At 46.8% G+C, this 13,624-nt stretch overlaps 1 protein-coding gene across 1 annotated transcript in view; it reads right to left on the reverse strand.

Annotated features, from left to right (window-relative positions):
* Positions 1-11,558, reverse strand: part of meis1a (Meis homeobox 1 a) — a 14,348-nt gene extending 2,790 nt beyond the window's left edge. The window contains exons 1-8 of the mRNA XM_062564270.1: positions 11,204-11,558; positions 8,681-9,000; positions 7,200-7,341; positions 7,076-7,126; positions 6,938-6,988; positions 6,635-6,781; positions 5,680-5,791; positions 2,436-2,581 (exon numbers count right to left, since the gene is read on the reverse strand). Coding sequence (XP_062420254.1) covers positions 2,436-2,581; positions 5,680-5,791; positions 6,635-6,781; positions 6,938-6,988; positions 7,076-7,126; positions 7,200-7,341; positions 8,681-9,000; positions 11,204-11,215 — 981 coding nt within the window. The 5' untranslated portion in view covers positions 11,216-11,558. The remainder of the gene's footprint in view (positions 1-2,435; positions 2,582-5,679; positions 5,792-6,634; positions 6,782-6,937; positions 6,989-7,075; positions 7,127-7,199; positions 7,342-8,680; positions 9,001-11,203) is intronic.
* Between the last annotated feature and the right edge of the window lie 2,066 nt (positions 11,559-13,624).

Raw genomic sequence — 13,624 nt, forward strand, 5'->3', positions numbered from 1 at the left:
TTTTTGGCACCTAAGCGACGAGTCACAGGAAGGAAATCAGGAACTACACAACTTTTTAGGTGGAACTGGTTCTAAATATAGAACAAATTCTTTGACTGATCTGGAGTCTGTAAAACAACTGTAGAAACCTTTACTTTACTTCCTCCGGCTCTAAATCCAGAACTACAATCCACCTCAAACTAAAAACTAACTCTCGACCTCGTCTTCTTTTGCGCAAAACTCCTCCGCGTTCCACGTCGCGGCTAACACAGCTAGCCGCCGGGCTAACACAGCTAGCCGCCGGGCTAACCGCCAATCAGCACGCGCGGCGAGGTTCAGGTGGCGCCGCGGCCTCTGCGTCACCCACATCTGCAGCTGCTGACGGACGGATGGGTGTCCCGGTGCCCTCTGACCCCTGATGGATGGATGGTGGGGGGGGGGGGGGCGGGGATCTGCGAGGTCAGCGCCGGGGCTTCCTGCCAACTCATCTGTCCCGGCTCGGCTCGGGGGGCCCGGCGGAGGAGTCGCTCCTCTGCAGCTTGCTTTGAAGTCGTTTTTTCTCTCGTCTCCTTCGTACCGACACTCAGATTCTGCTGAGATGCACTCGGACGCGCAAAGTCCTTCCAGCTGCTCCGACCGAGTCACGTGAGGCGAACAAACGCTCGTGTACACAAAAAAAAGGCCTCCAACACCTGTTTGTGCTGCGGCTTTGTAAAGGAGTCATTTAGGGAGGTGAATTACAAACTAATTACGCTGACGGGGAGGAAGCTTTATAGTGGGTTTCTCTGCACTTTTACGTCGAATAAAAATAAAAAAAAGAAATACACACACACACAGGTCACACACACACACACAGGTCACACACACAGACACACACAGGTCAGCGGTGCTGGCTCCTGCTGATTTTTAAAAAGCAGCAGGATCGGGAGAAACTCATCTCCCCTCGAATCAGTCGGACATTTTCCACATGTTGCTTCTACGGCGTTTCCATTACCTCTCCGCGTAACCACGGTAACCAGGTCCATCAAGGTTTAAAGCCGGCCAATAATAAAGAGTCCCGACTGCAGAAGTTAACAGAAACCAGGCTGTGGGCCGGACAGAGTTACACTGTACTGTACACACTGTTACTGTATTTCTACTCCGTAAACGTTGCATATTTTCATTCATTTCTTTCTCACGTCCTCCGTTCCTAACAAAAGAACAAAAGACGCATAAGTCAGACATTCTTCGTGTCACCTTCAGCAGCACGGAGGGGGTTTGTCAATAAGATGATAAAAACACGTTGTGTCTCTGTAACATCCAACCGGCCTCCACGTTGTGTCATTATTTTCTCTCTGGCTTTGGGTTTTTGTTGCCCTTCATTCAACCGTAACCTCCAACAGCAAGCGCCCCCCCTCCACCCCCCCCCCCTCTCGCCCCCACCTCCCATCTGCTGCTGCAGGACTCGCTCTCCTCAGGTCGGGCTCAGAGTCCGGCAGGAGGCCCCGGCCCCCGTCGGGCGGGAACCGATTTAGCCTCTCCATGTTTGGAGGCAGGCCGGTGGGGGTGGGGGGGGGTCGAGGGGGTGTTTTGGCTGTGAGTCAGTCACTGTTTGGAGCCGGTCCTCCCACTTCTACCGGACGATTCCCCTCCGTTAGAGGCTGGTACGTTCCACCCTGATTTAGGTTCGATGCGGACAAACCATATAAGACATTAATATTATATACTGTATCTGTGGTGGGGGGGTCCGTCTCGTTCTGATCCTGTGGACACGTCTGAGCCCCAGAAAACAAACCTGCCCTCACGGTTACATAACGACCCAAACCAGCTTGTTTGTCTTATTAATGGGCCGCAGCGAGTAAACACAACCGCTGATACGTGTTTAGTTGGGAATGATGTAACCTTATCGACATTGTAGATGTTTACCTTTGACCTCGACAGTTGTAAACATTTATTTTTTCCATTTGTTATTTATTATTATGCAGTCGAGCCAAAAAACAATTGTACTGATTAGTTGGAACAGACATTTTTCCTTCCTGTAAACAAGCTGCGCTTATAAACTGCTTCTTCAAAGTCAAACTGATTGCATCGTTGCATAGATTCACAACATATGAAGCGCCCACAGGTTAAAACCCCTGGACACGCCCACAGGTAAACCCCCTGGACACGCCCACAGGTAAAATCCCTGGACACGCCCACAGGTTAAAACCCCTGGACACGCCCACAGGTAAACCCCCTGGACACGCCCACAGGTAAAATCCCTGGACACGCCCACAGGTTAAAACCCCTGGACACGCCCACATGTAAACCCCCTGGACACGCCCACAGGTAAAATCCCTGGACACGCTCACAGGTTAAAACCCCTGGACACGCCCACAGGTAAACCCCCTGGACACGCCCACAGGTAAAATCCCTGGACACGCCCACATGTTAAAACCCCTGGACACGCCCACAGGTCGGCGCCGCGGGCCACTCACCGTCAGGTGCTGGAAGAGCCAGGCTCTCAGGATGTTGGTGGCCACTTTGGGGAAGATGCCCCTCTTTTTGTTGTGCAGTTTGTCTCTGTCGGGGTCGTCGTCGTCCCCGGTGCTGGGGGACGCCACGCCGTTATCCATGCAGTCACCTGGTGGAGACAAGAAAACGTTGCTTTCAAGAAGCGCCGGTGGGTCCGCGTCGGATTAACGTCACCCGAAAATATCTTGTTCAAAACAAGCCTTTCAAGAAGAAGTTTGAGTTTGAACAAACCGTCGTAACATAAACACAATTGCTTGATTTCTTTCTCTAAGGCAGAAAGAAAAAGCTTAAAATACACTTTTACATAAACAAGCACATGTGCTGAATATATTCACCATATTCACCATATAGAGGTTGCATGACGCTGCTGCATAGCTAGCTAGCATTAGCCCCCCCGAGGCCTCTCAGCAGCAGCAGCACCCGGCGAACACATGCTTTTACTCGTGTGCTTTCCCTGCAGTAACCCAAACTCCCCCCCCCCCCCCCCGCGGTACCGGGCCCGATGTTGTGGCCCACGGACCCGACTCGGGTTCTGCCGCGCAGCAGAGCCCGAAAATGGTGGAAATAATCATAAAAATGATGCGTAACTCCATAAACAAGCTCTCAGCCTCATTAGGCCGAACCGCAAGCTCCCCGAGGCTGATTCACCGCCCCCCCCTCCCCCCCCCACACACACACACACACACACACACTCACACACACCAGAGAGCCAGACAGAGAGGTCCGACCCAACCCGCTGATGCTTTGTGACAACCGAAGGAGTGTTTGTGCAGCGGTTTATCATCCGCGGCCTGTTGGAGGAACGCTCAGCCGAGGGAGGGAAGTGGAGAACCTTCAGTCTTCCACCGCGGACCATTCGTCTTCTCGGGAAGGGTCAGCTGACTCAGAGGCCGATCCGACGCGGATGACCTCGCTGGGGCCCGAGATGAGAAACGAACCCGGACTACACAAGATGGCCACGGGTATGCGGACACGGCACCGAGCTCAGTCCAAATCCCCCCCCCCTCCCCCCGTCTGCTTCCAGCTGCTGCGCCAGATGTTTGAAAGCGGGCCTCCGGGGAGCGGCGGCGAGGTCCAACGCGGATGACGAGCGGTCATTGCTTTGGAAGTTTAAACCCAACTTGTGTAACGTCAAGAGGTTTGGAGTCTGTTTTGGGCTGTTTCTGCTACGCTAAGCTAACAGGCTAACGACGCGTAGCGGGGAATCCCCTCGCCTTACAGGCTCAACGCCAACCAGCGGGTTTCTCTCTCTCTCCCTCTACCTCCCTCTCTCTCCCTCTACCTCCCTCCCTCTCTCCCTCTCTCCTTCTCTCCTTCTCTCTCTCTCTTTTTTCTCTCTTTACTTTTCAGTAACGTCAAAGAAATCTCTTCTTCACCACATTCGGCTCCATCGCCGAGGGAGCTGAGGGGGGGGGGGGGGGTGGGGGGGGTCAGACACGTCCACTCAACGGTCTAATGAAGCAGATTTGTTTCCTAGTGGAGGTGTGACAGTTTGACTTTAAACACGTGACCCCCCTCCCAGCTTGCTATGCGACAACCAGCAGGTAATAAAACCTTTATATTTAAACTATTTAACCCACCAAAGTGAAGACGGCACTTAATGGACTGTGAAATTGTTCACAGATTCCATCTTTTGTGCCCCCCCCCCCCCCCGTAAACAGTTCTGTGAGATCTAATAGAAGGCTGGTCAACAATCGCCAATGGAGGATTCAGTCCTCCTCCTCCTCCTCCTCCTCCTCTTCACGCGGCCTCGCCTCTGGATGTCGAGATGTTTCTCCTGAAACCCCACAAACAGCTCGAGAAAAAAGCTCGGATTGAAAAACGCCACCATCAAGAAAAAACAACAACCGGTCAGAGGGATTCATCCCGCTGGAACGTCGATGATGACATCATCACTCAACCACTCCTTCTCCCATCAGCACCAGTTAGCCGCCCCCCCCCCCTCCCCCCCGGCGGAGTTGTTAAATAGTTCACAAAGGAGCGGGCGGCCTTTGATTTGAAATGGCGTTCAGATGTGATCGTCCAGTAAAAAGCGGGGCAGATACTCGTTAATCACGGAACACGCAGGACGTTTCTCCAGAGGGAGATGAAAGAGGTCGTTAACAAGGAGAAACATCAAGAAGCTCGAGGAGCAGAAACGAGGAGAAAAAAACCTGCCGAAGGAGCTGAGGTCGGTCGCAGGATTAAAGCTGATTAGAAAATCTCCTGTGGAATCAAACGCAGTGTTTTTTATTCTCTCGCAGCTGTTTGTGGGAACCTGTGTGCTGGTAATGGATTATTTAAAGAGCCCATTACTTAATCTGATGATTAAAGTTCAGGTCTAATTTGAATTTAAATAGCGTAATGCTAATACCACAATATATATGTATTATATATTTATGGGTTTAATGATGACAGTCCTTATTCTCCTTTGTTTCAAATCCCTCTAAAAACACAACATTTAATTTGAATGAGTTTCCTTTTTTATTGAATGTAAAATTACATTTTTTTTTTTACAAATAACAACAGTTATTGTTGATTTTAGTGCGCAGATCATATTTTATGTGCTAAAGGTTCTTCTTTTATGAACCAGATGTGTCTCCACACACACACACACACACACTTTGTGTCTTCACACACACACACTTTGTTTACTGCATATTTGTCCTTTAGAGTTTGTTGTTTGTTTAAATACACTTTTTGTGTGTTTACACTGTAAAATCCGAACGTACATGAATCCTGTTACAGCCCGTTTCAGTGCGAGTGTGTTTCCCTGCATGCTGTGTTATTTCTATTTCCCCAGCTGTGTGTGTGTGTGTGTGTGAGTGTGTGTGTGAGTGTGTGTGTTCTGGGACATAAAGCTCTCTTTCTTCCAGCTCGGCTCGTTGCTCACATCGTCTGTCAGCCTTCATCACTCTCTCACTTCCTCCTCCTCTCCACCGTCTCCCTTTATTTTCGAGCTCACGTCGAGTCCAACATGTCGGAAAACCTCAGCCGCCCTTCATAAACTCTCCTCCCCACACACACACACACACACACACACACGCACACACACACACACACACACACACACACACACACACACACACCCACACACACACACACACACACAGGCACACTACAAATTCACCACAAAGTCAGCACTTTATGGAGCTTCGTACTTCTCCTCCTCTCCATCTCGGGAGGGAACCGCTGCACAGTGCTTCCTCACAGACGCCGGTCACACACCTTGTTCGCTGCTGTTGTCTCCGCTGTAGGACGTGTGTCCCCCGCTGGACGGCCCCGGCGTCCCGGCCGACCGGACGGACGCCGCGTCGTCGTGATCTCTGCTCCACGAGATCTGCCGTGGGAGGGAAAAGCCGTGAGACGGGACACGGGAGAACTGACCTTCGGTGTCGTTGATCTTGATGAGATCAACCGCGAAGCAAACCCAGGAGCAGCGTTGTCCCGCCCACTCTGTTTGATTGACAGGGGATCGGCGGAGGAGGCCTGTCGGTGGCGCGTGAAGATGGAGCCCTGAGCTGCAGGAGCTCACACTAGAGGCTGCTGGGAAATGATTTACAACCACGTGTGTGTGTGTGCGTGTGTGTGTGTGTGTGTGTGTGTGTGTCTAAGGACAGACAGACACACTCTGCTCATATTCCACATACATTTTCTCTCAACAGGATCACGTTCATCAATTAAAGAACACGAGAACCAAGGCTGTTTTTTTTTTTCTCGTTTTTTTCGGAGTTTGATTGACAGATGGTTCGAAGGTTTCGACGTTAGCTCGGATCAAACGTGCCAATTGTGTTGTGTAATAATTGCACAAACGTACGAAACACACGGCCTGCTTAAAGCTTTACTCAAACAAACTTTAAGTTACATGTGAGAAGAAGCTTGAAAGTCATTTCACTTTAGTTCAAACTCATCAACACCAGTTGGTTAGTTTGACAAATGTTCCTTTGTGTGTGTGTTTTGGGGGGAGGGTGTGTGTGTGTGGGGGGGGGGGGGTTCTGGCCAATCTCTCTCCATCAACACGATGTCGAGAGCTTCTCCGATCAAAAGATTTATTCTGTTATTCATCCAAGCGAAGACTGACCTCCAGTTTTCCTCATCAGATGCTCTTATAGATGGAGGAGACGGGGGGAATGAGGGGGGGGGGCGGCATTAAAGAGCTGATTCAGAGGCGGGAGGCGCTCACCTGATCGGCGTTGTTCCCGGCGGAGCGGATGAAGTCCTCGCTGTCCGAGCGGCTCCCGTCCCGGTCGTCGATCACCAGGTCGATGGGCATCTTGCCCTTCAGGCAGCTGATGTACCGGTGGCAGAAGTTGTCACAGAGCTCGTGGACCTGGAAGCAGGAGGCCCAACGTGGCGTGGGGAGGGTTAGCGGCACGTCAGAGGTTCCCTGCTGCTAAAATCAAGTCACTGGATGCTCTACGGACATATTTGCTGATATTGGAGCCCGATGAACAGAAAGGTCAAAGGTCACTGAGAAGAATCTGACCTTCTCCAGCTCCAGGAGGTGGAAGCGCAGCACTTGTATGGACTGTACCATCTACAGCAGAATAGAAAACATCAAGATGGGAATCCACACGTGAGACAGAAACACCAAAACAATGCCATCGTACCAACAGTATCTCACCAAATTATCCAGCTCTGGATTGGATGAGAATAAAGGCCTCTCTGATCGGATCTGGACACAGATCAAAGCGTTAGAACATGGTCAAACATCGCTGCCCTGCCGGGTGGATGCGAGGCTCCTGCACCTGCTTGGAGAAGACGGCGATGTCCTCGTTGAAGGAGTCCGAGGAGCAGACGTCGCCTCCGGCCACGCCGCTCTCCCTCGGCGTGCACGTCGCCAATTCACATTTTTCAAAAATCAGTGCGAGCAAAGGGAATAAAGGATGTCTGAAAGAGAGGTGAATAAAGTAAATAAAGAACCCCGCCGTTTTTACAACATTTAAAAGGTGACGTGGCTCCTTTAATTTGGTCATTATGACGCAATTCTGCTCCGAAACTAAAGATTAAAAAAAAGAAATAATGCCATAATTTAAACAGCAAAATAAAATCATGTATTTCACTTTTTACTGTTTTGTACATATCGCTATTATTTTGCTATTATTAAGTTTACAAACTTCAGTGTGAATTTAATTGAGGAAACTGCTGATATTTGGATTCAAACGTCTCGTCTCGAGTTCACGACTCAAAATTGAAAGGACGCGTTACTACGCTGTAACACACTTTAAAGATGACAAGAGCCCAGAATTGATCCCTGAGGAACTCCAAAGATTAGACTCATCCCTTTTAACAAAGACCGGACAACAAATTAAAGGAAGTAATCCGATTACTGTCCGTAATCCTGAGGGTCTGCGTCCAGAGGATTTCTCCTTTTTTTTAAAGCTCAAACGTCTCAAACGTGAGGATGTGCTGATTTGCTGCCACATAGAAGCACGTTTTATAGTACTTTCGGTAACTTTACAGACTAAACACTTTTTGGGGGATTGATAGTGAAATGAATCAGCTGTGGAGTTGATTTATTCAGTTTATACACTGCAGCAGAGAGAAGAGCATCAGCTGCAGATGGATTATCTCAAACATTTTAAAAGGAAAGGTCAAGCAGCCTTTTTTTGAAATGAGGGAGGACATAAAAGATGTCACTAAAAAAAACAAAGAAGGGAGGAAATTGAAAGAATGAAAGCGCTTTTGTTTAAGTTTGCTGCATGTTGTTGTTGTTGCTCCATTAGAAATGAGCATAAGGATCAAGTACTGTTCTTAAGTACAACTTTCAAGTACTTTCTTTTCATTACCAATTTGAAACCACGTTATACTTCAGTTTTAAAACACAAAGAAACGTTTTACACTTTTAATCCCGTTAGATTTACAGCGCGATGAGCTGATCTATAAAGACTCAAAAGTCTCCTTCAGTGTCTCAGTAATAAAATGTGATCTTTAAATAAAGCTGCTTCGGCTTTAATACGATGACAAAAAGCAATTTCTTCATTTCATTCCTCTTCATGAGGAGAACTTGTGCTTTGGCAGAAAGGCGTTTTGTTCACATTGAGGTTCTGAGCAGCTGCTGCAGACCTCACTCCGTACACCAGATAACGCCGGCCCGGCCCGGCCCGGCTCGGCCTGGAACGGAACCCTGAGAGAACTCAGGCCCAGGATTTAAGCTGCAGAAGAAAACTTTTCTGAAAGACCCTTTTTTTTTTTTTTATCCTCCCCCCACAGTGTAAACTCATCATACCCATAAATGGCGTCTTTGTCCCTCTTGACGGCGTCCCCGGCTGTGGCGCCCATGCTGCTGCCGGTGTGGGTGGACTGGGCGTACTGGTGCGGCAGGTACGCACCACCACCTGCACCACCACCCTGACCGCCGCCACCACCACCACCGCCACCGGCGGAGGCGGCGGCAGCGGCGGCGGCAGCGGCGGCGGCGGCGGCCATGTGCACGGCCTGCAGAGAGCGGGCGGCGTGGTGGTGGTGGTGAGGGTGGTGGTGGTGGTGGTGCGGGTCTCCGTAGACGCCGCCCACGCCCTCCAGCCCGTAGTGGGCCATGTCTTCATACTGGAACGCAGAGACAAGAGACGGGTGACCTTTGACCTCCACTCATGCCGCGCAGGAGCCGCTCGCCGAGTGGAACGCGGCGTGTTTGATTTTTAAAATATCTCCATAAACAAAATAAAAGGTGTTTCTTTCCAAAAGTCAAAGACTGAGGTGGGGTTTGTTTTCTATTAATGTAAAACTAAAGGAAACACTTAAACAGAACAAATGACCAGAGAGAAGAGACAAAGGCCTCAAACTTTATCCAAAATATACAGCTACAGGTGTTCCCGTTATTGTGTCCACCCACCTCTGAATTGGGGGGGATTTTTTTTCCGTCATGTTTTTGAAAACACCAAATAGTTTAAAACAACCAGTCACCATCTTTAACTATTAGGTCAACTTTTCAAAATAAAACCGGTCACCGTCTTAAGTCACAGATTGGGAGCCAACGTCCCAAATAAGTCAACTGTTAGGTGGACCTTTCAAAATAAAAACCTCTTAAAGACTTTTTTCCACATAATCAGATGTACAGAGATGGACAAATTAATGTTAATTAATTAGTTGACACTGTGCAGGTACTATTAATCCTACTGTGAAAGAGTTTTTTAAACGTTTAAAATTCAACATTCAGATAAAATCTGTGTAACACTTTAACAATACACTTTAGCACTGGGAATAATACATTGTGGTCATATTTGTAACAATAGTCACTTTGTTCATTCTCTGTTAGTTTTCGAAATGAAACAAATATTTTCAAAAGTAAAACAGGAATCTTTTTAAAGTGTCGATTCCTGCATCCCAGAAATTGCGTATTTCGCGGGAACATTATTATTTTTCAACGTTACGCGTTATTTTGTAGTAAATCGAAACAAGTTCGAACTTTTTCATGCTTCTATCTGCATATTAACATTTGACTTATTGCAGCAGAAGTCAGTTGACTTTTTATTTGAGGCGACAGAAGTTTACAACTTTGTCCGTTTTTTACAGGACGTGTTTTGTGGGTCTTTGTGTGTTTTACGGTCAATTGACACTAGTTTTAAAAAGAGTGTAAACGTTTCAACTCCAAAGCGAAAAAAAATATATAAATATATAACTTTCAAATGAAAGCATGATTTTAGTTTTGTTCTTTTAAAGAACCAGATTAGTTCATAAAATCTCTTTATTACCATTTACTAAACTGCTGATTCCGAAACAACGAGGGTTTCATTTCATCATTATTTATATTATTTCTTCTCTACCTAAAACGTTGCTCCTGGTGCCGTTTGTTTCCTCCTTTGGTTTATTTTCTTGATTTTTAAAAAAGCAACAGGTTTCCACTGCGCATAGTGAGTCACGTGAATACGGTTTGAAGAACGTTTTATGTTCGTAAACATCAACGGGAGATTTGACTTAAAAGTGTATTCACGTCTCTGTGCTCACGTGATCTGATCCCTGATCCCTGATCAGTGATCAGTGATCAATAGGACGCAGAGTTGTGTTGATTCCTTTCGAGCGGCCGACAGCACGCGCAGCGCCGCGCGGCTTCTTTATTTAAGAATCATTTGACTTTGTGACGGATTAAAACAAGGTTCCGAACTTTGTGGAATTAAATGATTCAATCGCTTTATTTCAAAACTTTTGTCATAAATCCAAACTGGGCGACGAAATCCAAAAAAGGAAAAATACATTTAGAAAATATGATCACAAGGTTTGTTATGAACTATTAAATAAATTACCTTCGTTGAAGATGTTCTGTTTACAAGTTTGTTAAAAGTATCTTTTGACTTTCTTTAGTCGAAATGTAAAGTAATCAGATTAAAACTCATTGTTTGGTTTCATTTATTTTTAAAAATTCAGAAAAGTGTGCATTGATGTTTTTTATCTTATAAATTAAATAAATATATTGGGAAAAATGTTAATGGCGTCTTTCTATTAATATTTATTGTATCATATTAGTTGGTAATTAGTAGTAACTTAAAGACAATGTAATAATTATTTCCTATTAATCGTTTTTACGAACGAGGAAAAGTTTTCTTCGTTACTCGTTCATGAAAATTAAATTTGTAAATATAATTTAGCTTCAAGAAATAAAACCGTAATATGAATACAATAATTCCACGCTGAGTGTATGTATTCGTTTAATAGTTTAAATCTAGTTTCCCGCTGAAGAGGAGCCGTCCTCTCACTCTTCATCCCTCCGAGCTCCGACCCAAAAGTGTTTTTTTTTTTTTTTTTTTTTACGCACCCGTTGCGCCATCGAACCCGTCTCTCCGCCCGGACTCCAGGTGACTTCACATCCAAACTCCCCGGTACCGGAGCGTCAATCGGTTAATCCCGTGTGCAGCGGAGTCCAGACCCGAAAGAGAAACGCACAAAAACACAGAGAGCCGCACCAGCGGGTCCCTGCGAGCTCCGATCTCCACCGACCGACCGACGGTGACCCTCCGCCACCGGACGCGAGAGCCCGGCCAGACGCTGTCCTGCTCCCGGCCTCCAGCTCCAAGCAACAACCGACCACCGACCACCCGACCAACCGCTCAGTCAGCAGCCTGGATCCGATCGAGTTACATCCAAACCGGGGCGGAGAGGGGTGCTGGGAGGGAGGGGGAGGGTGGGGTGGGGGGGGGGTGAGGAGGGAGGAGGGGAGAGGGGAGAGGGGGGCAAAGTGAGGCGGACCCGCCCGCTGCGCTCTGAGCCGGGCCGTGCGGAGCTGTCTTCTGCGCGGAGGTGCGTTCAAATCCCCATCGCAGCTCCGGCGCTGCGGCTTCCTCCTCCCTCAGAGCGGGGGCCGTAGGGGTGTGAGTGGAGGGAGGGACGAGGGGAGGGAGGGAGGGAGGGAGGGAGGGAAGAGGCGCGTGAACCGTTTATTTCCCCCCACTTAAAGGAGCAGAGACTCCCTGCGCGTCCACGCAACCACCACGAGACAGTGCCAAGGCGCGCCACCGCGAGGTGCATGGCTGAGGGGGGGGCCTCCACTTTGTTATTGTTGGGGAGACACACATTATAACAAGCTATGAACCGTATTCCAACGTACAGGAATACCTTTGGATGTTTTTTATTATTTGGAACTCCTCAAGTCAAGTGGAATAAAACGCACCTCTGGTCTGAAAGGAGGGAAACACGTGCACTACTACACCGAGGAGCCCCATCTGCCTTATTTACAGTAGTTTTGGGGCCCTTGCATGAGGCACGTGGGGGGAATGAGGGTCCACTGGGATCCACAGCACTGCAGGGGCGGATGTACGGGTTTATAATATGAAGTAATATGGAACTTTCTGGTCTCTTTGCGCTCCTGATCCAACCAGAATGTTCACGTTCTTCTACCTTTCATTTCACTTTGAGACTCAAATCTTGGATGATGGAGTGACTCGACACTGTCAGCAGGAGTCGACCGTATTCTAGTATACGATTAATCAGTTTAAAATATGAAATAATTCTACGTTTAACAGTGGGAAAGATGTAGAGTTGTTTTGCGCGGGCTGTTGACCTCTTGTGCTCATGCTCCATCTAGTGTTTGCAGAGTGACAACACCAGCCTCTCTTTGTCATTCATCATATCAGAACTCTGTCACACGAGGTGATTTTTAAATAAATAAAATAAACTTTTATTTACCAGCTGATCTGCAGCCAAGAATCTGTGATGAGGTTTTTGTTTGGCAAATTTGGGAAAAGGGACCCTTTAAATTGTTTAGGAATCAATATATCTTTAAAAAAAATATTTAATAGTTCTAAATTATACAGAGTATCAGCTCAAAATATTAGAGCCTGTTAACTTATCTTAAAGATGTACCATAAGGAAGTTATTTGTTATAGAAATGATTTATAAACATGTTGTTTTTTAGGGTTTTCATAGGTTTTAACTAATTATTAAATCATTTAACATTATTTTATTTTTGAAATGGACAAATGTTGAGTTGCACAAAGTCAACCGGTGCATTGGTGTGGTTTCTCTGTTGATCTTAAACCCAACATTTAGATTATGTAAAATATACAGAAATCAACAGGGATTAAACTTAAGGAAAAGTGACTGATGACAGTCGTAACGGTACAGTAACGGTACTTAATTTACAGTATACAAATTAAAGAAACTATATGTCAACATAAAGGGATGCAGAGTTTAAGATTTGCAGCACAAACATCCAGTAAATTTGGTTCGTGCAAAAAACTAAAAGTCAGTATCTTTGCTGTTAATGATAACTGGGATTCCCAATTGTATTCATCCTTTAACAGTGGTATCTTGTGTGGAACAGTATGAGCAATAATACTTATTAATCAATAACGATGGGCACAGAGGCTCTTTGTGGTTTTCAGGGAACACAGCGACACCTTGTGGTTTGTAGATGAACTGCATCCATCAAAGAATCATTTATGCTGCAACGTTTCGTAGATTCTGTGAAGCTCGGAAAACAGATCTTTATTAATTTATTATATTTTCTATCTCATATCGTGTCTCACGACTTAAGCACCGTTATCAATGCACCAAACCACCGAGACCAATTCAATGAAAACCTACGTGGCAAAAAAAAACGTTTTAAGTCTAATAAAATAAGCCCAGTATCTCTGAGCCTGGAACTAAAGAAGGTTTCATAGCTCGCTCTCTCCATGAATTTTGCTGCATTTCGGGCTTTTTGGTCTCTACGGCACTGAGTATAAACATAGAAGTTCCA

This window comes from Pungitius pungitius, chromosome 9 (genome assembly GCF_949316345.1).
Source record: "Pungitius pungitius chromosome 9, fPunPun2.1, whole genome shotgun sequence".
NCBI lineage: Eukaryota > Metazoa > Chordata > Actinopteri > Perciformes > Gasterosteidae > Pungitius > Pungitius pungitius.